This window comes from Convolutriloba macropyga, chromosome 4, assembly GCF_964194025.1.
Source record: "Convolutriloba macropyga chromosome 4, txConMacr16.3, whole genome shotgun sequence".
NCBI lineage: Eukaryota > Metazoa > Xenacoelomorpha > Acoela > Convolutidae > Convolutriloba > Convolutriloba macropyga.
Genome location: NC_134471.1, coordinates 40885053 through 40910566, shown reverse-complemented (window position 1 = coordinate 40910566; position 25514 = coordinate 40885053). Strand labels below are relative to the sequence as shown.

The window sequence follows — 25514 nt, the reverse complement described above, 5'->3', positions numbered from 1 at the left end:
GTTTGAGCAAAGCTCAAATCATTTATGCTGTAAAAACATTATATGGTTTTCATATTAGCTGCTAGTTCACTTCATCACGCCATAAAAACTGCGCCTCAAGTAACACAAAATCGTTACAAACGTAACGTTTACGCATTACCGGGTTTAAGCTTCAACCCTAACGCTTTGAAAGTCCGAAAAACAGCGCAGTTCCAGTTGAGTCATTTCTTTCATGATAAGAAGCGCCTAGTTATATGGCATGATGTAGTGAACAATTCGCTTTCACGTCATCGAAGCAACAACAATAAGCCTTTAACACCTTCACAGCTTATTGCAGTGCTTGAAAACTATCAGGAGCGCATAGAAGCTATAGTGTATTGCCCCAGAGAGGGAACTCCTGATATTTCTGATCAGCTCAAGCGTAGTACTCTAGTTACCATACACTTAGTGAAAGGCATTGTGTCTAGACGTAAACAGAAAGATCCTAGTTTACTTAAAGAGTACAGAGCATTACACCAAAGGCCTGCGCTTGAGCTGAAAACACTCACTATAGTCTTAACTCATAAGAACAACCTCCGGTCCTTGATAACACGGTCCCGACCGAAAAAACTTTCCAAGCGCCGTCGAAAAACGCTCCGCAACCGCCATGCGTACGAGGAGGCGGAACTTACTCAAGCCTTTAATAACCTAAATGTCTCTTAGTCTTGCGTTGTTGCGCGGGTTAGTTTGTGGTTGATTCCTTCCAATAGCGCTTTACTAAACGTTTCGCTCTCCCCATTTTGAGTTATTCACTACCGGCCGTTTTCCGCAGGTTATCTGGTTTCATTTTCCGTTTCCGTCCCCTTTGTTTCCGTGTCTTCTTGTTTCTTTCTATTCCCCGTTTATTTGTTGTATGATGTAGTATGTTGAGTTTTGCTGTAGTAGAATTTCTTTCTGCTAGTATGCCGGTTTGTTGTTTAGTCTCGTTCCTTGCTAGGGTGTGACTTAAGTTCATTCTAGAGTTACGGCTGGTTTGTTTCGTGACTTTCACCACACTTGTTTGCTAGCAATTTGTTGTAGCTTTATTAATTTTTGTAGTATGCACTTTTGTTGTCTGGGTATGGTGGTTTGCTAGGGTGTGACTTAAGTTTGTTCTGGAGTTACGGCTAGTAAATTTCCTGACCCTTTCGACTTTTGGTTATACTACATCGTTGCCGTAAATTGTTTCATGTTTTGATGCCGTTGATAAAACCCCATAATGTTTGTGCTAGTTTACCTGGCAGTAGCTCCTCTTCTTCTTTCTAGGGTGTGACTTAAGTTTATTCTGGAGTTACGGCTAGCTTGTTTGGTTGAGTTTGTTGCTGTGGTCTGCTAGCATCGATCTTTCGCCTCCTCGCTTGTGGTTTCCGCCCCGCCCGTGCCAGTTTTCCCGTTTCGTCGCGCCATCCGCCCGACGTTTCCGCCCCGCCCGTGCCAGTTTTCCCGTTTCGTCGCGCGCCATCCGCCCGACGTTTCCGCCCCTTCCGTGCCGTTTTCCCGTTTCGTCGCGCCATCCGCCCGACGTTTCCGCCCCGCCCGTGCCATTTTCCCGCTTCGTCGCGCGCTTTTCGCCCGACGCTCCCGTTTGTCCGTCCGGTTTCCCGTTGCGTCGTGCGTTACTCGTTCGGCGTCTCTTCCCGTCCGTCCCGTCTCCCGTTCTGCCCCTTTCCGCGCTTCCTGCGCACCGTTCTTTCTTTCTTTCGCCGGGTACTATTGTACTCGACGAACATCTTTGCTCTTCGGCGGTTTGCTAGCCAAACCGTCACACTAGGGTTCGGTATAACCCCTTTGTGTTGTGCTGTTGCATGTGTGTGTACTCTATATTAGTACCAAATTAAACTTGTGGTTCCTGTTTTTCTTAAGATCATGACAACTTTGCAGGACAAATTTAACAAACTTTATAGTGCGAGGACAAAATTAGAGGCTGAACTTAATAACATCTATGGGGAAATTAACAATGCTGTTGATAAGCAAGACAGGAAAGTTAAGATCGAACGTCTGATTGTGAAGTGCAAAGATGCTTTTACTAGAGTGGTTGATAAGAATGAAGAGCTCTTTGATCTGGCACAGAAGACTGAAGATCCAGACGCTGCCTGTAAGAATCTTGAGAAATGGTTAGAGACTGTAACAAAGAAAACTGACGAGTTCATTGCTGCTGCTCGAGGGTATATCAATTCGGTCCAAGACAAAGAGAAGGCAGAGATGTATACCTCTCACCACTCAAGATCAGGTTCGCATATGACTTCCTCAAAAAGATCAAGTCAGCGTCAACGAGAATTAGAATTATCAAGACTAAAAAGGGAGGAACTTGAGAAACAAAATGAGGCAAAGCTTCGCATTGCTAGACAACGTCTTGAAATTGAAAAACAAACGAAATTGCGGGAATTAGAAATTGAGCAGCTTGAGGAGGATCATCGCAAGGAAGTAGCTGCTGCAGCCCTTGAGGAAATTGAGTTGATGACAAAATCAGCAACAGACGGGTCTGATACAAGCGAAATGAGTGGGCTCTTTACCGAAAGAAGTTCAGTTAAGAGCAAGAAACTTGTTCAAGATTGGGTTAATTCGTCACCGGCCGGGAACATGGCAGATGTTGCAAACGAACCGAGTTTGCACTTTTCTGGTTCCATCGCCCAATCCAACCAAGCAATTGTCCAACGACCTTCTTCAGCTCAACTTCCAAAGTCACACTCTAATCTCAATACTCATGGTCAAGTTGAGGCTAACATCAACCTCCCTGTCCATGAGCCGCAAGAACCAAGTACTAGAACCAATGTAACCAACGATGCACATGTTGCAAATAACATCATGCAAGAGCAACGACAGCCTCAATATACGCCTCCATCACCACCAACAAACTTTGGTATGCCTACTCAACTAAACGCCCCAAACAGCCCGACAACTGTCTCAAGCAACAATGCACTTCGATGGTTTACAGTTAGATCATCAATTCCCTCGCAGGGCGAGCATGCCGGGACAGTTGAATTTAACCAGCCCTCGGCATTCACCTCCTTTAAATGCACTCGCTAATGCTCCGCTAGCACTTAATCCGCAACAGGCACACATAAATGTACCAGCCCCTCCACCCCCCGTTCCAAACCCCGCACCACCGCATTTTCCGTTAATCCCACCAGCATTCCGATTTCCTCCTTCCCCGCCACAAGCACTCCCACTACAAGCCACTAACCCCGTGGCGAATAATATCAATCTGTTACCCCATTCTCCGCCTGCACCATTCATTTCCTCCGCAATTAATTTCGTACCTCAATTAATTCATCCACCACCTCCACAAAAGAGTTTTCAGCCCCAAAATTTTGTACCCATAACCCACGCACCTCCTGCTCCTCCAGATCCAAATGTCTGGCGTTTTCCGGCAGCAGTCCCAGCTAATGAAGTACCACTTGAACGTACATCTGCAAATTTATACACCGTACAACCGGCCCCGCTAATCAACCCTCATATATCTACATCGCATCGCTCCCCTCATGTACAAGCAGCAGCAGGCGCTCAAAATTACGTAACATCAGACTTCATGCAAGCGAATCCATTTAGTTCTTCCGCAAGTACCGCCCCCACCTTTGTCACTCCGATCATTCCGCCAACGCATGGAGCTACCGTTCCGAACCCGTTGTGTTGGGGTGGCCCGCCGCATCCCACACCTTCGGCTCCTTCTTTGGACTCTGCGGATTTGATAAAGCAATTGGCGGACGCAATTACTTGTAAGAAGAACGATCCACTGCCCGAGTGGAAGTTGGCACAATACAATGGTGATCCCCTGCAGTGGCACGAATGGTTCGGGCAATTTAAAAGCGCCATAGACGCACAGTCCTTGACTGATGACGTCAAGTTAACATACTTAAAAACCCTTGTAACTGGAAAAGCTAAAACCGCCATCGCTGAGTTCGCATACTGCGGTGTAATGTATAAGGACGCACTTAAGACACTCGAACGTAAATTTGGCCAACCACAGGCAGTAGTCAGTGCACACTTAGAAAAACTCAGCTCTTTTCCACCACTAAAGATGCACAATAGTGATAACATCATAAACTATTCTGCAACAATTTCAAGTCTTGTTGGGGTCTTTAAATCACTTTCATATGACGCAGACCTTAAGAGTGCCTCACTCCTCAACACGGCTGTGCAAAAATTGCCGCCCAATCTGAAAGAGTCTTGGTCACTCTTCACCGTGAAGAAACATTGGGTTAAGCCAACACTCCTCGACTTCAACGATTGGTTGAAGCAGAAGGCCGAGGCACATGATTTAATGAAACAAACTTCGTCGAAAGCAAGAACTGAGGATAACACCAACTCAGTAGTAAAGACCAAAGTTGCCTCAAGAACTTTTGCTGCTAATACACAAACTAAGGGCACTCAGAGACCAGCCTCAACATCAGCAACGCCTGCAACCCCTCGCTGCATTGTGTGTAAAGGTATTCACCGCATCTGGGAGTGTAGGGTATTTAAAGAAAAGTCTCCCACTCAGCGAGCAAAGGTAGTGGCTGAAGCAAAACTGTGTTTCTCATGTTTGAGAGAAAAGCATATGTTCAGGCAATGCCCAAACCCCAGGAAATGCAGGAAGGACGGTTGCAACAGCTCCCATAAAACTCTTCTCCATGGAGCTGATAGGGTTTATCCATCAAAATCCCCTCCAAACAACAACAACAGTAATTCTAATGCTGGCACAAATCAAAGTAAACTCCCTAGTGTCCAATCATCGAGCAAGACCACCACTTTGTCATCTGTGAGTAATGTGAAAGGCCTCCTTCAGGTGACTGAATTACAGTTAAAGAGCTCTACCGGTAAAGATACCACGGCTTTAGTTTTGTGCGATACCGCTTGCAGTAACTCTTGGGTGTCCAATGATCTTGCAAATAGACTTGGTTTGCACGGTACAGCATTGAAACTAACAGTCAAGGGTATAAATACCGAAGAGGTCGTAGACACTGAGTTAGTTGAACTAATTGTAACACCACGCGACAACCAAGCATTTGAACCATTTAAAGTCAGCCCTTACGTAAAGGAAAATTTGAATGTAGGCGCCGATGTCATTAACATTAAAGCACTTCAGGAAACATACCCGCACCTAGCAGTTCTAGACCCAGTTACATATTGCTATGGAAACATCGAGATGATACTTGGACAGGATGTGTATCATGCCATCCGCCCGTTAGAGTACTTCGCTGCCGACGAGAAGTCCTCGCCCTTCGCTGTTCGCTTGCCCATAGGTTGGGTTCTAAGCGGCCCTCTACCGTCGTCTTCAGGTTTAGTCTCGACTTGTTTCAAAGCTAATTTGGAGCAGGATTTTGAACTCGCTAGTCAGGTAAAATCTTGGTACGACATGGAGTCGTACGGCGCACTTAAGCAAGTAGACCCACGATCCTCATCGGATGCACGTGCGCATGAAATTCTTGAAAACACCACCGTGCATAATGGAAAAAGGTACGATGTCGGAATGCTATGGGCTGAAGATAACATCGAACTGCCCAACAATTATTTCTCAGCACTTGTTCAATTAAAGTCTTTGGAAAAGCGGCTAACGAAAGATCAGACATTAAGGGAAAAATACTCGAATACCATCAAAGAGGACTTAGACAAAGGCTACGTAGTAAGGGTCAAAGATGCTCATAAGGTGGAAAGTCGCTCGGAACGAGAGTGGTACCTACCACACCATCCGGTTGTTAACCCGAACAAGCCGGGTAAGGTTCGTAGGGTACTAAACGGAGCAGCAAAATTCCATGGCGCATCTCTTAATAAGTCATTACTTACCGGACCTGACCTACTACAAAACCTAATCTATGTACTCCTACGGTTCAGACAACATCCATTTGCCGTATCCGCCGACATCGAGGGAATGTTCCTCCAAGTTGGAGTGTTGCCATGTGATCAACCATCATTGCGCTTTTTGTGGCGGGAGGACCCCACATCAAATGTTGTGGTACACCAGTATACGCGCCACATCTTTGGGGCAAAAGATTCACCCACCTGCGCCAACTACGCACTTCAGCGCACGGCACGCGATAATGCTAAGGAGTACCCAGAAGCTGCGAAAGCCGTCCTTGAGAACTTCTACATGGACGATTACTTGGACTCAGTGGAATCCCCCGAGAGGGCCCTCATTAGGTCGAAGGAATTGGTTCATCTTCTCCATCTAGGTGGGTTCAAGCTTACTAAGTTTGTAAGCAATGTACCAGATCTGGCTGACCGAATTGATGGGTCTGCTCAATCCACTGAACCGAAGGTCATCGTTTCATCCAAGGAGGAATCAATGCACGTGCTTGGGCTTAAGTGGGATCACAACAACGATACTCTGGTTGTGAGCAGGGGTACTAACAGCACCATCACGAAAAGTTTAACACAGCGCTTGGTCCTAAGTCTTGTGTCAAAGGTCTACGACCCAATTGGTCTTGTCGCACCGTTCACTGTTGGTGCTCGGCTAATCTTGAAAGACATTTGGCGTGCCAATGGACAAAGTTGGGATGACGAGTTACCTAAAGACACAGTTGACAGATTCCTTGCCTGGTGTGTTGAACTGCCGCGGTTAGCTGAGATCACTATACCGAGAAGTTACTTTTCAGGACCATTCCAACATCTTGAACTCCACATGTTTGGTGATAGCTCGCAAGACGTATTCAGTGCAGTAGGTTTTCTCAGGGCTCAAGTAACTTGCACCTCCGGGGAGATTGAAACAGAGCTGGCGTTTGTCTTGGGCAAGGCCCGTGTTGCACCTATGAAGGTAATGACAGTTCCTAAGTTGGAATTACAAGCCGCTCTCCTCGCTGCCCGTTTAAAAAGGGAAATCTGTCGAGCATTAACGGTTACTGTGGATAAAGTCTTTATGTGGACAGATAGTACCATCGTCTTGCAGTGGATAAACTCAACAAACAAACACCCCATCTTCATTGCAAATCGTGTTAGTGAAATCCTGGAGAACACCAGCGTTGACCAATGGAACCACGTCACCACTTGTGATAATCCGGCAGATGCTGGCACGCGTGGCATGTCCGCTGAAGTTTTGCAATCAAGTAGCTGGGTGAGGGGTCCTGACTTCTTGAGAACTAAGCAATTCCCTTTTGTGCCAAATACTGAGGTCGTTGATAACATCAAACTCGGCGTTGTAACCAAGGAACAAGATGATGACTCCATCTCATCTTTAGCCGCATCCGTAACCAAGCCCCCTAAGGAACAAAGTATCAATCTAATCCCGTTTGATAAGTTCAGTTCTTATCAAAAATTACTGCGTGTCACCGCATATGTGCTCGTCTTTTACCATCTCATGAAAGTTACCGTACCGTAGACGGCAGCATAGCCGATCCTGTTGAGCTTGACGAAGCCGAGCGTCATCTCCAGTACTTGGTTCAGGAAGAGTCCTTTAGTACTGAAAGAAAGGATCTTCTTGACAACAAATCTGTTAAGAAGAGCAGCCGCATTGCTCAGTTTACTCCGTTTATTGGGCCTCATGGTCTCATCCGTTCTTCTGGTCGACTCCGACGGCTAGTGGAAATTGACTTTGACACTAAGCATCCTATCGTGCTGGATGCGCGTCATACTTTTGTTAAACTGTTTCTGCGGCATACTCATTTGAAGAACCATCATCAGGGCATTGATTACTTAAGGTCAAAGGTACAGGAACGTTATGCCATCCTAAAACTACGTTCCACACTGCGTTCCATCAAATCAAACTGCGTCTTGTGTAGAAAGTTCCGTGCAGCAACCATTCAACCTATAATGGCAAACCTCCCAAAAGAGAGACTCGCATACCAGTCTCCTCCCTTTACCAACACCGGGGTTGATTACTTCGGCCCATTCTACGTCACAGTTCGTCGGACTACCGAGAAGAGGTGGGGATTTCTCTTCACTTGTCTCACTACTCGTGCTGGCCATGTTGAAGTTGTCCCGTCCATGGACACTAGTTCTTGTGTAATGGGAGTGGAGCGGTTCGTCTCCCGTCGGGGTACTCCTGCTATGATTTGGTCGGATAATGGTACGAACTTCATTGGAGCGGAGAAAGAGCTCCGTGAATGTGTGGAAAAATGGAATACGCTTAACATTGCCACCGAACTTGCACATAAGGGCATTAAGTGGAGGTTCAATCCACCCAGTGCGCCACACCAAGGTGGCATCTGGGAGAGGTTAGTTCGGAGTTTTAAAAGAGTACTGTACACTATCCTCGGTACGCGTCGCCTCACAGATGAGGTGTTGAACACTACTTTTTGTCTGGTCGAATACGCACTGAACTCACGTCCCTTAACGCCCGTAAGCGCCGACCCGTCCGACCTAGGCGCTATAACACCTAATCATTTTCTACTCGGTAACCAAGCAACCAGAATTCCGCCTATCGTTGGCGTCGACGAGTTCGATCATCGTAAGCGATACGCCCGTGCACAGTCATACGCCAATGCAGTTTGGGCACGTTGGCTCAAGGAGTACGTACCTGCGTTGAACCGTAGATCTAAGTGGCAGACGCCTGCCGAGCATCACCTCAAGGTTGGTGATTTAGTTTGGATCGTTGAAGAAAGCAACCCTAGGAGTTACTATCCAACCGCTCGGATTGAGGAACTTCGGTACGGCTCCGACAGCGTCGCCCGCTCCGCCGTCTTACGCACGTCATCCGGATCGCTCGTCCGCCCACTCGTTAAGCTTGTACCGATCCTCCCAACATTTTCTTCCGGGCCGGAGGATGTTACCGAGTAAACTAAATGAACAATCTATTTAAAGCGCTATTTAAATAAAAGAGCAGCGAGAAATCTATGCGCTATCCAGCGAGAAAGTTTATTACGTAATCTCTTAACCATATAAGCCTTATATCCGTTCTTCTATACGTAGAGAGCTCAGAAAAAGTTCGTTAAACATAATTTTCGTTGAGCCTACTAATATACTGAATCGATTGCGCTCTTTTTAGGCTTAATGTTTTTATGTTTCGAAAACGTATCGGTGACCAATCTGAGTCGAAAATCGACTCAGACAAATACCTGCTAAAAAAGATCAAGCTGGATTTGCCGGGCCATGGAGAGGGGCTTTTTGGCCTTTATACGTTGTTGAATGCAGTTATCGATCTCGATCAATTTAAATTAACGATTGTGTGTTTTCGCACCTATACATGCAGTTTACTTTTTAGACCTTTCTACAAAAAGAACAACACTGACTTCGGTTCAATTTTGAGAGCAACAATAAATTGGACACAATTATGTTATTTTTTAGCTCAAAATAATCTGCGCTTACCTTTAGGCAAATAATACTGATTGAAGGTAGCATAGAAGACTTCGTTTTTGGGATCAAAATCCACGCCAGAAATCACGTTCCAGAACACAAGATAATGGTATTCCTTAATATTTTGATCAAATTGGTACTTCTCAGATTCGTTGTAAGAACCTTGAGATATTCCGCAAAGAAGTCTCGTCATTGCCAAATATCCCGAATTCCTTCTGGGCTGTGATCCGGAACCAACGCAGAACCTTGCAACCCGACTAAACCTGTGATACTCTTTCTCAGGTTCATCGAAGTCATAATAACTGGAACGAGCTTCATTTGCATTATCGTGGAAAAACACGTACTGATAATTTCCAACGACAAAACTCCCAACAGGGTAACTTTGACTGTTTCCAAACAATTTGGAGAAAAATGGGTTTCTATTGTTGATCATACTGACACTGAACATTTGAAATGTATTCCCAACAAACGAAAAAGCAGGCTTCGAATCGCTACTTTGCTCAGAATCGATGAATGATATCACACTTGCTCCTTGCCAAGTTGTCAGCCAAGGATGGTTTGGGTAGGAGCCAAGAAAAGCGTCGTCTGTGGAATTAAAAGGCCATTCTTCTTTCCCTGTAGTCTCCAAAGACGTTGCGAACTGGACACAGCCAGACATGGTCTGCTTGGAGAAACATGTCCAAAATTTACCTAAATTGAAAACAAACATCAAATAGAATAAAAATAAGACGATCAATCAGGTTATTGCGCTCCCACTGCTTAGAGAGGGCAATTACCTGTACAGGATTGTGGTTATAGCACAATTAAAATGCAATGCAATATTTATAATTGCTAAGCTTATATATTATAGGATGACTATTATATCAATTTCAATTCTGTACTAATCATAAAATCGGGGTTAAATGATATTTAGGATTTATATGGAGTTAAAAGGCGTAACATGGTTGGTAACAAGAGTACAATGTCGATTTAACAAACCTTCTTCGTCCACTGATGACATAGCGTAGAAGTACCATCTACAGGTGATTCCGTAAATAGCGCCTTCATCGTGCACCTTTTTCTGATCGAACTGACTCAAAATTAGGCCCGAGTTATTACAAAATCGGTTATCAGAAACCCACCATTGGTTGGGATCACCTTCTGCTAAATTTCTTGTGAATTCGCTACTTGGAAGCCAGGTGGATTTGCCAATTTCACGCATTGATGAAAGGGAAACTTTGTACAGGTGATTTGACGATGACACAATGAAAGAGTCCTCAAATGGTTCTTCATCTTGTACGAATAAGATGTCTCGGAACTGGAATGCACCCGGGATGTCTGTGTACTGGATATTGAGGCTAGAGTCGGGCAAACTGGAAGCTGATGTGATTTCATCATCTATATTTTTGCAATCTGAAACAGGACCTTAGTCAAAACAGAATGGATTATATTACATTATGTTCACTATATACGAACATCAACGGGATAATTGCTCACTAGAATCGGCAATACGGATAATTGTCACTAGAATCGACAATGTTACAATTTATGTACCGTGTTTCAACATGCAGAAAATCAAAGTAATGTATATATGACTGGCCCTAGGGCATGGAGAAAAAGTCCCAGACATGGAGGGAAAAAGAGTACATGTTTTTTACATGTTTTATAAGAAAATTATAAAGATGGAACTTTTTCTCCATGTCCGGGGCCAGTCATATGCACATTACTGATCAATTTTGGGAATTCCATTTGGTAAGTGCTGTCGCTATAATCCTCAGAATCGTAAAAATCTAAGAATAACAATCGGTACCGGCTCTGCGAAGAGATGAATTTGAGAACTATAAACTCGCAGTTTACCACTCAAAAACACTCCTCAATAACTTTTCAAATCAATAATTCAAAAAATCATCAAAGTGTCCAGCCAATTATCGAAACATTTGCTACCCATCTTAGCTCAGCATCGGTCTCTGCTTTCGCAAGGACTTGTTACCAGTAAACCGCACCAAACTTAGCGGCGTAACCTGTAGTATCCCAATTACCGTATTTATAAAATATGGCGGGAGCTATAATTTTATGCGGGCGCAATAGATGTAAGACCCAAAAAGCAACAGTGCAGGCATAATATAGCATTTTAAGCCTCAGTCCTGCAGGTTAAAAGCCCAATGCATGGAGCTAAGAAGCAACCAGAGAAGAGTACTAGGTACCAGTGAGGACACAGTTGAAAGATCTTTTTGTATGATACATACAATTTGGGAGACAAGTGGCAGTAGGCGAAGGTAGGTGTGTTAAACAAGATACAACAAGAATGCAAACACAAAACATTGTCGCTAAGTCAGCTTTCAGGTTGCCGAGAAAGGTGCTAGGACAATTGATCGAAATTCAATTTATTCAAGTCGCGGTTTACAGCGCATAACATTTTCGGTTGTGATAGATTCATATCAAGTTCTACGGTGCGCTAAGGCATGGCCGGATGCGTTAATTTATGCCAGCTCGCAAATAACGCTCAATTTCATCCAATGACAATAGATTAATTTTTGATCTATTTTCGCAATTTTGCTGAAAGTACACGCACAGTCACGTATCAATAAAACTGGAAATGAGAACGAATAAAAAATGAGATTGTGTTTCAGATTGCTGTTGTGGCTGAGGAGAGTTGCTCGCTCACTAGTGCTATCCAACTACCGCTCCGTGCGGAGACTTTTGCCTGCTGTGTTTCCACCCTGGGCCGGTTCGCCTCTCATCATCCAACCTGGTCGTACCACTTGCGTCACACAACCATATTGACACAGAGCTTAGTGTGGACACCAGATCAACACGATACACCACTCCACAGTTGCCCACACTCAGCACCGATCCTACAATCTCTGTCAGCCAAGTAGCTAGCTTTACAGTCCTGCGCCACCAGGACCGACACGTAGTCTGTACTCAGCAGTACTTTATACTCGATATGAACAACTTACATTTAGCTTTGTATTCATTGCATTTGTATCAACATACAGCATTACATACAGTATGTAACCAATGTATATAAGACATGTATTACATACAGGCCAAGGCAAGCATTTTGCACTATGCGGTGTAAGGCAAGTATTAACAGCCATACGATTAAATTCACAATCTTTGTAGCACGATTGTGCACATTTTATAGAATACGCTAAATTAGCCGGGATAAATTACTGCAAAATATGGCTTGTAGCGGATCTCAGCATTGAAAATACATCAACTGAACAACCCAAAACTCAGAAAAATCTTTGAATTTTAAAGGTATGACTACGTATTCCCATTATAGCCCCCTTATGGTATAATTACCATGATTGGGGGGGGGGGGGGGCTATAAGTTATCTGACCACTAAGCTGGGGGGCTATAATGGGAAAGACCCGAAAAGTCTTACCTAAAGCTATAATGGGAAAGACCCGAAAAGTCTTACCTAGACAAACAATATTATTCATTTATTGGAGGAATATAAATTTCACAACACATCATTGGAACGAAGTGAAAATTCTGTAACCTCCTACACTACGCAAATTCTGGTGCAAGAACAGAGCTATGTAATAGCCAAGAATCCTTTCCGTTTGTGCCTCCATCAAATCAAAAACCTCCATCAAATCTTCAATTTACATTAGAAACAACGGATGGCAAAAACAGTTTGCCATTTCTGGACATGTCAATTAACATAAAACCGGTGGGGACAATTTTTTGCACATGGTATCAAAAACCATCAGATACTGGAACAATTCTGAACTATCGTAGCTGTGCCCCCTTCAACATAAGAGAAGCATAATACAGGGAACAAAACGGGTCTTTCCCATTCTAGCCTCCCATGATATTATAGCCCCCCATTATGGTATATTTACCATGATTGGGGGGCTATAGGTTACCTGACCACAAAGCTGGGGGCTATAATGGCAAAGACCCAACAAAACACCGCATGTTCCGAGCCACGAGCAATTGGGAAGCGTTCAATAAAGCATTGAGAAAAAAAAGAAATTTGGGAACGTAATCATATCCTAGGCTTTGGGTAGGGAATATTGTCAAGGATACAATTAAACAGATACAAATGAAAGAACAAAGAAAAGGATATAACGGGGGTGTAGCCGTAAAATAGCAGAAAAATACTGAGAAACAACAGTTTGTATTACAGTACAGAGGCAACATCTTTAATGAATTTGTAAAGAAGCTGAACAAAAATCATCCTGTACAGACAATTTTCAGCACTCGGAAACTTAAGAGCTGTTTACCTAGCCTTAAATCCAGCTTTGATAAAGACCTCAAATCCCACGTGGTTTATCAACTCACTTGTCATGAATGCAAATCCATCTATGTAGGGCAAACATGCCCACATATTACCCAAGGGGTTGCAGAGCATGCAAAGGTGAACTCACCAATGGGAATAAATGCATTTGAGTGCAACGGTGATAAAACAGCTTTCCAGTGGAAGATATTTGACCAGTGCGGCAATCAGTCTAAGTTAATGACACCAGCGGCGCTCAGTATGAGAACACGGAAACCAGCCATCAACACGCGCGACGAATACCCAACATGATAATTGACACTTAAAGCTTAGTTTGGAGATGAAATTCCAACTTGAAAGAAAGACACGTTATGAAACCAAAATTTCAACTTTGCAATTGAACAAAATCAAAGTAAGTCGAAGGTAATTCATGTAGGTTTTTTAATAAAAAACCTGTTGATATCCATCTACAACATCAAATCGAAAATGTATATTTATTCAAATATAAAAATTTTGTAGATACGACTGTAAATATGTAAAATTTCGTTTTAAAGTTCCCTGATGGAGTGACTTTAGTGATTTGCATTTTATTTTCTGACTTTTCATTTTAGCATTTTTTTTGTTTATAACGTGACATTAAACTCAAAGATCAAAAACATTCGTAAGAAAGTTATAAAATGAGAATCCTTTTTTAAATCTTATAAAATTTGAGATAAATGGGATCTGACTTCTGTGTCGAAAGGTTCAAGGCTGATGTCACCTGGCGTTTTAGATTTTTGACCTCTACATCCACGAATGCATAAAATAGTGCTCTTTAAATGACCAAAGCTGACTCTTGTATGGATAAAATTAAAGACTTCTGGGTATCGTTCGTTTGATTTTTGGGCTATGAGGGAAGCAGCAATGCGTGCGATGAGTTTGTGTGTGATGGGGCTGGCTCCACTTGTGGTGGCAGAAATCAACGGTAAAAACAATCCATGTTCAATAGCCACAATTCTGTTTGGATTTTTAAGGAGTTTTAATTTTAAATGTAGTAAATATGCATGTTTGCTGTTTTTAATTCCGTTTGTAGGAGCATAGGGGTTGAAAATCCTAACATCATAAAGGAGTGCTCAAAACGACTGCCCCAAATTCCTTTGGCGGAGATGTCGAGTCTTGCCTCATCTTCGGTGCAGGCAGAGTTTGTGAAAATCTCGTTGTCGAGAAGCTGCACATATGGTTTGACTTCCACGTTGTGACCAATTTTCATCAAACTAGGAAAGAGATCTAGTATTTGTTTCCGCTTGACAATCAGTTATCCTCGTGACCAACTTTCTTCATCAAATTAGCAAAGAGATCAATATTTCTTTCCGCTTGACAATCGGATATCCTCCTTTGCAGCAGTGTAGGTCGTGGGAACGTAAAAAAAAGGTGATCCACAGGCACATGTTTATGTTAGATTTTTTAAAACCCATCCAAAACGGATGCAGAGGGCGTCCCGGAGTTCCGATTTTGTGAGCCAGAGTCCGGGCTTTTCGATTGGCAGAGCGTTTAGCCAGGAGGAGGCTCCTTTCTCCCTGGCAAATTTCAGGGCGTATAAGAGGTCGGAATTCATAAATTTGCTTCTGCATTGGTGTCGTCAGGAGGCCTTTGTGGATCTTTCTTCATTCGCTCTTGTTCCAGAAACATCAGTTCGGACGATGGGTCGTCGAGTGCCGCTGACAAATTCTGGTAGTCTGAGTATTCTCCACTGTAATCATCTGGTTGGTTGATTGCCAGCCCACCGTTTCTCTAGGAGAGAGAGAGAGAGAGAGAGAGAGAGAGAGAGAAGGAATACCTGTCTCGTTATCTCGTCTGGACCATATGTACGTCAAGACAGGGATGAGCTTGTTCTTGGTAATTTTATTTTGAAGCCCTTTGATGTAGCTGTGGTAGGCTGCATGAGTTGATGACTTGCCAATGTTTAAAATTTCTGAATTAAGTTCATGTAGTCGTCGGTTTTGTGTTTTCAAAGATTCTGCGTTTCCTCCTCACTGCCAATAACTGATCCGAACATTCTCGCACAACTGAAAATTTGGACTTTGGTGTTTGCAAAAATATTGTCGGTCTTTTGTTTTGTCGATGATTTGACAATTACCTGGCTTTTTGGCGCGTTTACGTGATAGCCAGAACTCTAGCCAGGCTCCTGATTGGAAAAATTCTCAGAGTTCGTGTATACGCTGGAGAGACCCGGCTGCGTTACCGTCGTCAGCGGACCACTTCTGCACGGTTCTTGATGTCTGCAACTTCAGGCTTAGAGCCTTTATTGCAATCCCGCTAATTAGCATGGCTAGTGGATCTCCTTGACTGCAACCTTCGCAAGATAAGATGGCTTTTTTGGCAACAAAAATTGGCTTGGTGTCTGGTAGGAGTTTGTGAGAGGAGAGGTATGCGGACACAAGGGCAAGTCCTGCGAATTTTTTCAAGGGCGGTTGTTCTGTTTAGTAGATTTAAAGCATTAGTGGCATTTATTAGTAGAATGGCTTAACAGTTCTCGTTGTGGAAGTTGCTACGCAGAGCGTGGATTGAATGTTCGATATCTGCGGTCTGCCCAAGGCAGAGCTGATTGTTGCCGCCAATTCTCTGGGCCTCTTCACCTAGAATGCTTGAGATGCATCGCTAAATAATTAGGCGCAGAACTTCCCCTATCCCAATTGCTCGTACGCCTGCACAATTGTCAGGTGGGATTAGTCTCCTGTTGTTGTCCGCTTCTAATGAAGAATTGGGCAATACCTCAGTCGCTATTGTGCAAGATGGTTTGGCTACTGTTTTCCGGAGGTTGATTCAGCATTGTCGAACGAGGTCAGATGTCTTCTCCATTGACAGGAGTCCAGACCACGGGGTCCATGTGCCCCTTTTCTTTAGTGAGCTACTTTTTCAATTGCGCTATCATCGCTTTTTTCAAAGATTGAGTTGTAAAAGGGAAAGCGGTTAGATTTGTTGTGGTTGACAAGGCATGAAGCGTTTATCTGTTGGCCTTTGGGGTGTTTATTGGCTAGAATTACGGCAACAGTTTTGTCCCCGATTTGGTCCTTCAGTGACAAAACTTTGCTTTTTGCATCACTGTCGAGTGTTCTGATGGCCTTGCCAATTTTTCCTTCTTTCATGAATCCGGTAGAGCTCTTGATGAGTTACGACTGGCGTTCTGCTCCAATGCTCGTCCAAATTTGGAGTGCTTTTGCTTCAATAAGGAGCTCGTCTAGTTTGCCTTGATTGCACAGCTGAAGTCTTTCGAGAACGGTTTTGTTGACAGAGTCAGTACCTCTTTGTTCGGGCCAGAATCAAGTGTGGCAAGACCATTGGAGCTGTCACTGCGCAATTGGAATGACACGTGTTGTCGGCTAGTTGTCGCAGAGCTTCATCAAGCGATTCGACAAAGGCGTTGTTGCTTTTGCACTTATTGAGTCTGATGAACTTTGGTTTTCAATGGACAACATCGAGATATATTTTGGGTAACCAGTCACTAGCGGAAGGCGGGAAGTTGTCAGGTTTTGTCAGTCATCGTGAAGAGGGGAGGGTTTCTGTGTCGTTTTGGGTAGGGTAGTGGGTCATTTGAGAAAAATTTGAGCATAGGTCCGTCATTATGACAGATTCCGGTTCTCGGCTCCTCTGACTGGTAGCGGCTGCCAGAAGATTCTGCGAAACTTCACGGAGACTAACTAAGCTAACTCGGGGAGTTGTGGGCCTAAAACAACAGCTAATTAGGTCTATGAGGTTGTCTCTCCTTTGATGTTGTCTTTGCTTAGCTTCGTGCATCTAATATGGGACCATTTGTGGCATAGGCTGCATTGTAAGCGGTATAAATTGTGGTTGATCAACTGTTTCCAGCAACTGCAAATCCGTTTTGTCAGAATAGTAGAAGAATAGAGGTGAATAGAGGGCTGCTTGTTTCACAGATACATTTTCACAAACAGATTCACATATAGATTATCACAGTTTGGGATAAAGGGCCACAATGAAGGGCTTAGAACATTAGCACAAACTATAAAAAACTGATGAACGCATTAAATAACATTATAACAACAATTAGGCTAACGTACCAGTACAAACAGACTGGCACAAACAGAAGAAATTCGAAAATGAACAGACGCATAAAAAACTTCTCTCTATTATTAAAGAGTTTCATGTTAAATGATAATGGCAATCTCGTGTGGAAGACCCTCAACGAGATTTTTCATCGTCTGATTAGACCTGCAGCGATCATCGACCCATAATCATTCTCAGCAACCCCTTTCGGGACAATAAGTTCAAGAATCAACCCAAATCAACACTATCAACTTTCTAGTCTCTATGCTGACAGTTATCACTGTTAGCTCCCTGTCTCACTCAATCGAAAAGCTCTCAGCCACTGATCAGCAGAATTTGAACGAGATTGTCCACGCGATTGCTCGATTGAACCTCAACCCCAATTCGGTCAAAACAGAGAAGAACGTTTTCAACTATCTTCTCTCTAGTGACCTCAAAAAGAAGAAGATTATCTTGTGGCATTGTCTGATTAACAACACAATCTCACAACACTACAAGACAAACAGAAACAATCCAGTAGCCGGTAAGGATCTGCTAGCGACTCTTCAAAAGATACCAAACATTTGAAGGCTTATTGGATTCTTCTGGGTCGGCCATGCATCTAAAAGAAACATGCAAAGGTTTGTCTGATGTTGCACTGAAAGGTATCCAAGCAATTGGTGAAAATGCCTTGCTTCTGTGCAATAAATTCGTGTACATCAAACAACAGGTTAAGATGGAGCTGAGCAGCTAGACGAACCAAACGCAGGAAAAAAATGGAAACTCTTGAATCGGAGATGAATGACCTCAAAACAAGTGTTGAAGAAATCAAAACCATCATTGCACAGAAGCCACTGGCTGAATCTCAGAATAAACTAAGGTTATCTAGAAAGAAAAACTTCACTGCCCAAGAAGAGCTAACCGGTATTAGAATTCGCGATGTCGCTGAGCCGAAAGACAAAATCCAAGATTTCATAATGAGCATGATCTCGTAGTAATCCAAAAAATGTTGCCTCAGCTTGAAGTAGTGGCTGAAATTGGTGATATTGTCCATATGAGCAGTTTTGACGAAAAGAAAAATCAAACAATTCTGCTTAAGATTTCAAATATCTGTCAATGAAAATTTGTCCTGTCATCAGCAAGCAAGCTGAAACAACTGAGCAGATTTCAACGAAAACTATAAAAAAATTTCCTCTTCCAACAATCCTCTCACTGTCAATCATTTGAGTATGGAAAGCTTGTCCCTTGAGTCTACCACTCGTGGTTGCCTAGGTTATCTATCCAAAACTCAACAATTCAAAATCTGACTGATGGAAAAAACTGAAGCCGCTCAAGCCCAACTGGCAGTCATGCTCCAAGAAGACCAAAGAACATTTGAAAAGAAAAACTTCGAGAACTGCAAATTCTCAGACATTCAGAAGTATCTGAGAAGTTTGTCGAAAGCTAACCCTGTCCCAAATGAAGTGTATCTTGACGGTTCGAAAGCTAATTTGGCGTCTGAAAAAGCCAATCTTTTTGTCAAATACTTCCAATATGTCTTTTCTGCTACAGAGCCCAAACAATGAAGGACTGAATGCTCAGAACCACTGATATCAAACTGTCTTTTTTTGAATATATTAAAAAAAACAAATTACAGAATCAAATGAAGTAAATTATAACACACTAAAGTCGTCGCCAATAAAAAGTTGATTGTTAGAGCTGTGTCAACTAATTGAACTCAGCCCATCAAATTCGCATTATATGTTACTTGCGAAAGCTATTTTTTCATAGCATTTCAAATTTTCTTAAGTATTTTTGGCAAAATTCCTCCCGGTTTTTTCAAAAGTGGTCTGCCTGTTGTAATGATAGTTTGGTGTTGCCGGTAGATGTCACATCTACAAAAGAAGTAAAGGAGAAATAACTATTATTAATCCAACAAAAATGCAATCCTCGGCTCATGCTAAGATCAAGCTTGATCTATTAAAAGACCATGCTCGAAGTTAATTAATTTGTTATGAAAAGACCTTATCTGGACCCATTTGGACCCTTTAACCAATAGCTGGATCGTGTATATTGGAACCCCCGGGTCGAAGTTTTTGGGTAAATTTTTGTAAGAAATGCGGTGAATGCGGTGAATTTTTGTAAGAAATGCGGTGATTGCGGTGAATGCGGTGAAAATAAATATTTCACCGAATTTCACCGCATTTCTTACAAAAGTTCACCGCAAAATTCACCGTATTTCTTACAAAAATTCACCGCATCGAGTTTTGTGGCAAAATAATGTAAGAAATGCGGTGAAAGCGGTGAATGCGGTGAAAAAAAATAATTCACCACATTTCACCGCATTTCTTACAAAAATTCACCGCGACATTCACCGCATTTCTTACAAAAAATTCGCCGCATATGATTTCCAAAGTTTACTCAATCTGATTAAAATTCACATGAAATTTTAAAGATGAAAGTGATAGTCGGCGCAGTGGACTAAGCAGTGGATGGCATGCAGGAGGTCATAGGTTAGAACTCGTGTGGGGATGATTCTTTTTTGTAAGAATACTGAGGACGCGGTGAAAATAAATAATTCACAGCGAATCACCGCATTCACCGCAAAAAGATGTAAGAAATACGCGGTGAAAATTATTTTTTTTCACCACATTTCACCGCATTTCTTCCGAAAATTCACCGCCAAACCTCGACCCGGGCCCTATTGAATTATAAATAAATCTTTTCATGAGTCGATGTCTAAACCTGGGCGAATTTTAGTCGGCTCTCTAATTGTTGAAAGATTGTATTTTCAGTCTTAAAGTTAGATTTAGAATTATAAAATTAAGTTTGCTTTGTCAGCAGGTTTGCTTCTGCCGGCAAAAAGCAAACTTATTTACAGATAATACTTTCAAAATTAGAGTTCTAATTCCAACAGAAACTTTGAAGTTAGCACGTCAGTTGAGATTTTACTCAGAATTACAGGTGATGGAATTGCAACACCATCTCGAGAGAAACCAGTTAGAGGAAAAGACTAGATGTATGTACGCCAAATAATTTTTGTTACCATGCAATGGAAATACTTGAATCATAGATAAACCACAAAAATTATTTTTGATTAGAAATCAATCAAGTCTTTACTAGAAAAATTTCCAAAGTCAGGCTGGGAGAAAGGAAAGATCTTTAGTAACTAAGCGTCTTATATTCTATCACAATTGTTGCTCTAAAATTACTAATAAAAATGTTAAGTTGTTTTCAATAATCATTAATACCCGTGATGAAGTTTTTTTCGATTTCAGACAAGGATCTTATGTGCTTTCATACTGTCCATACATGATCTCTTAGTACGATCCAAGTAGGAAACCAAAGAAAAGATATGACTCTTGTTTGATTTCCAAAAAATGATAAGTGATATTAGCGTGATTGCTAGCATTCATACATCTTTTTTCCTACCATTCACGTTTTTTAATCGATAGGGACCACTTATGTGTTTTCCCGGCATCACTACGTTTGTCATCTAAAAAGAACATTGCGCGCAAAGTTGGTTAAAAATTAAATAACTAAGTAAATGAAGGAGGCCAGTTTATACCTATAAATACTCACTTGGAAGAAACGTGACAAAAAAGTTTGCTTATAGCTTCGAAATCTTTTTCTAAGTATGGATAAAATCCAAATTTATTGTTGTAGCGCACCCATAGTAGTCATTAGTCATTAGTCAAATTTAGACTGCACAGTCGATATACCCAATTTTAAGTCCGGCGACTAAATTATAAAGGAATCTGTGGCACCAGTCAATGTTTTATGTGTCATATATGACCTTGTAAGTTTTCCAAGATATTGTTTCATCTTCTATCGAAAATGAAGATTAAACGAGTTTTTGGCACCCAAAATTGTTGTATGACTCCTATATGACTTCCAAGAAATCATGATCTTTTTATGACTACTAAGAAATCATACAAATTTTATATAGCCAAGTAGGATTACGAAAAAATCATGCATGACCTATTATGAAATCAAAGCAAGTTGCATGATGAGTGACTCGGGTAGTCCTTCTGTCAATTTTAACCATATGGTAAAATACTGGGTATATCTTGGTCATTTTGAAAGTTGGTTTCTTGTCTTTATTTATATTAATCAGAACAATTGGTGCTAACTTAAAGAATAGTTACACAGACTAAACGAACTTGGACTTTGACCTGATAAACGGTGAATGACTGATAAGGCTGAAAAAACATCATACAAAAATTAGAGGACAATAATAGATACTTTATTTTTCTTTTACAAGCATACCTGTTAGCAGAAGGTGAGAAGACAGTATATGGAATGCGATGACGTGGAATAAAGCTGTTCTGGAGACAAAACCACCGGCTTGGCAATCCCATTTTCGGCTAATTTTTGCCCATTTTGGGCCACGGAACCGAAATTTTCCTCTCCCCTGATCATGATTAACAAAACCTCCACCCATTTGCATCGAAAGCTTTGAGATTCAAACAGAAGTAAATAAACAAAAACAAGGCTGGATGTTTACTTTTGAGGAGAAAGAAATTTGCAACAGGGGTTGAAATATTGGAGTTAAGTTGTATTTTTGTATATTTTGAATCAAACGAGAAGGTATCTGCGTATTTGTCTAATTATTCTCGGGGGATCAAATATTTATGCATGAATAGATTTAAGACGCCCAAAGGAACGTAGCGAATTTGTGAGACAATGTTAGCGTAAACTTCAACTAATGTTTTCATGCTTTTCCACGGGCAAGATTCTATCTTTCCTTTAATTTATTAGGAAGTAAGGGCAATTTTTGGTAAAAATTATTGCTAAAAATTATGCAAATAAGCCAAGCGCAGTAACAGCGAGCGTTGGAACTGGTAATACAGCTGCGCTAGAAAAATCCCCAAACTCTTATATCGAGCTGGATTAATGATTTACGATTGTTTAGAAATTTGCGCGCTATCTTTAGAGATATTGCTTTTTAAAACAGGAACCGAACTAAGTCTCGAAACAAGGACGCATTTTACGCCGTATGTGGTCATAATTCATGTGAAATTAAACACTCAAAAGTCCTTTTGTTTCAGATTTGAAAGCGCACCGAAAGCTTACTGTTAAATAAACATATATAGAGGCATTTCATGTTTTTGCCGTCTGAACAAGTATTTAAATTGAAGCTGTTTAATGTTCCTTTGTCTCAGTTCAGATTGTCAATGTCATAATTTTCAGCACTCTTCCCTAGAATCCAGGAATTATTCGCACTTTTCAAGTGCAGCTGAATATGTTAATCCGTTCAAAGGGGGGTTTTCACAGGCGGCAATAAGGTGTTTGTGGTGGGCTAACAATGGAATTAGGGTCTTGTCAGATTAGGGAATTTTGTCTGTGAAAAAATATGAAATAATAAAAGCAACAGGATAATATCATATCAAGTTGGAATGAAATTGGATTACAAGTAACTTTTGTTATTTTCTGTAATGTCACACTTCAGAAAATCTTCAGTGCATAATAGCATTAGGCTGCTGATAATTATTGGTGTACATTTTCAGCTCGAAAATGCCAAGGCGAAAAAGTAAGGTTCTGTAAGTTCAGGAATAGCCGTAATATAATAATGTTGCAGCTCCTTAATTTCGTCCTCAAAAATGTAATAGTCGATCATCGATTGCAGTTGCCAACCCCCAAAAGTGAAGTTTGTGCGCCTGAAACCCATTTTAAACACTTGAAATAAATTATTGGGAAACATTTTAGGCTCGAACAGGAATTACCAGGAAAGTATTTGTGAACAATTTATGCTTTAAAAGCAGCCTTCAACCCCCGCACAAAAACCCTGAAATGCAAATTTATGCTTTGCCTAATTGTATTTAGCTTTCCTGATGGTTTCACTGAAGATGATCCGACGTAATTAATGCAAAACCTCGAAATAATTATGGTTAAAATAAATATTTTGCTTACATCACCAAATTTGAGTTGAGCTAATGGGTATTACAGCAATTTTTCGATAAAGAGACCATTCACTGCTGACATCGTTTTTTGAAATTTCCAAAAAAAAATTAATTTTGATCATCAAATAAAAGCTATATTCACGTATTATTGTAGAAAAGTTTTCCTTCTATTACAAAAGGTACGAAAAAGATGAATCATTTGACTAAACACAACTTATGCTTTACTACATGAATGCAATTTGAAATTTATTGAAGTAAACCTGGTCGCGTTGCTGTTTATTTTCCCAATTACTGTGGAAACGAAAGAAAAATTAAATAAATCACGGCACAGTTTTGCATTGTGTGAAATAAGAGCACCAATTAGAGACTGAAACTCATTGCGTCATATTTTAATCCTTCTTTGCTAGACAAAAGAAGGTTATCCAGATTAGTTTCAGGGATACAATAGGAAAGCCGTTAACCGAACAGGTGCGCGTGAAATGTAATCAAATCAAACGAAAAAGGAGCAGAATGAAAACAATCAAACAGTTTACTCTAATCACTTTTTCGCTTTTGATCATAAGGCTATGCAGGTTCTCATAGATTTACACTTATTTAATAACGAGTTAAAACGAGAATTTATCTCTTTTTTTGTGAAGTAAAATCAAACATTGATGCAGCGTTAAAACAAAATAAGCAATAAAAATAGTTGTTTGTGGAAACCAAGCAGTGCCCAGGTTGAGGTTGAATACCGAAAATTGATATGTCTAGTCTGAACTATGATGAAGACATTATGGACGCGTCGTTGCGCTATATTTCATATTTGGGAAACTTGGAAAAATGTCTGGACATGAACGCAGGAAAGACTGGATAAGAACGATAAATTTTCTGGACATAAATGCGTCAAAGGCTAGACATCAATAAGTGGCTTTATAGATATGAGCCATATGTAAGCGGCTTGAAAAAATTTCTTCTCAGTTAGTTTTCAGTGCTCTTAGTAATATGCACATTCAAAAAAACTAAAGTTTAAATCTATAGCTAAATTTATAAGCAATTACTTCTAAACATTAATTGTTGAACTATTGAAACTGTTTCAATCTAGTGTTGGAAAATGTCAAGCTATAGGTCACCCCTGTATGTCCATATTTTCAAAATTAGCAATCTATCTAATAGTAAGTTTAATTGGATCGCTTGCTTTTAACATGAACGCTTTTTTTTCTATGGAACGATTAATCTAAACTAACGAGGCTTCAAGTTATGCAGCCAAAAACTTTCCTTTGATTTCAAACAAATGTTTAACTACCACAAGTGGAAAAAATCTCGGTTTTTTGTCTCACGTTAATCAAAGTTACGACTAGAATAATAGAACTTTGTAGAACTGTTAATGATAAAAACGAATTATGTATTAAAAGGGCGCATTAATCAACGAGCCTGAAAATGAGTATAATATTACTGGACAAACATTTCTCTGATAACGCTACAAAAACAAGTGAGTGATTTCCAACAAATAAAACTTATCATGACATTTACTCTTGTAGTCAAGGAAGACCGAGACATTGCCGTCTTCCACTTCTCGCATTCGAGAACAAGACAGCTCGCACGAGACTGTGCTAAGTACAAAATGTTCTAACATACATCCCAAGTTTGTCAAAATTTTCTCTTCGTTGTGAGATAAAATGGGACAAATGTTCCAGCACACATCTCAACTTTGTCAAAAAATATTCTTGCTCCTGACCTTTTGACTTCGAACTTTCCGAAGAAAAAACTGAAGCATTTCCGAATCCAGTTATAGTAATACTTTGTTTAATTTTCATTTGGCATCTTCATGTTCATAACATTTCAATAGATGAAAAAGCGAATTGCGTTTTCAAATTGTTTTACTATAAACCGACTAACTTCAGGCGAATTGCACCCGATAGATTTTCGAGGCAATCAATTTAGAAAGAAACATAAGCTACAGAAATTTTGTTCGATCGACTTTTTATTTGAATTTGAAAGATTTGACGGATTCCTACAGAATTTCCGGTAAACAGCATATGAGACAGAATGAACTATTAATCAAATTGAGACAATATGAAATTGAGGCTCTAAATTTTTTTCGGTCTTTCTTCAAGCGGCTGTCTTATACGTTTTGTCTTTGAGTGATCCTTAAAAAACCATTTCAAACTTTACGTTGTTTAAATAAGCTCTTTTGCAAATAGAACGCAGGGGTACAAGG

At 41.1% G+C, this 25514-nt stretch overlaps 1 protein-coding gene across 10 annotated transcripts in view; it reads right to left on the bottom strand.

The window, feature by feature from the left end:
* LOC142337673 (uncharacterized) overlaps window positions 1–25514 on the bottom strand; it is a 120492-nt gene that overhangs the window by 9304 nt on the left and 85674 nt on the right. For 9 of the 10 annotated variants that reach the window (XM_075387098.1, XM_075387095.1, XM_075387101.1 and 6 more), the window contains 3 exons: window positions 21684–23074; window positions 10180–10593; window positions 9214–9891 (listed from right to left, as the gene is read on the bottom strand). In XM_075387098.1, the coding sequence (XP_075243213.1) occupies window positions 9214–9891; window positions 10180–10593; window positions 21684–21864 (1273 nt within the window). In that variant the 5' untranslated portion in view covers window positions 21865–23074. Of the gene's footprint in view, window positions 1–9213; window positions 9892–10179; window positions 10594–21683; window positions 23075–23577; window positions 24336–25514 lie in introns of those variants that run through there. The other variant, XM_075387102.1, reaches the window with a different exon arrangement.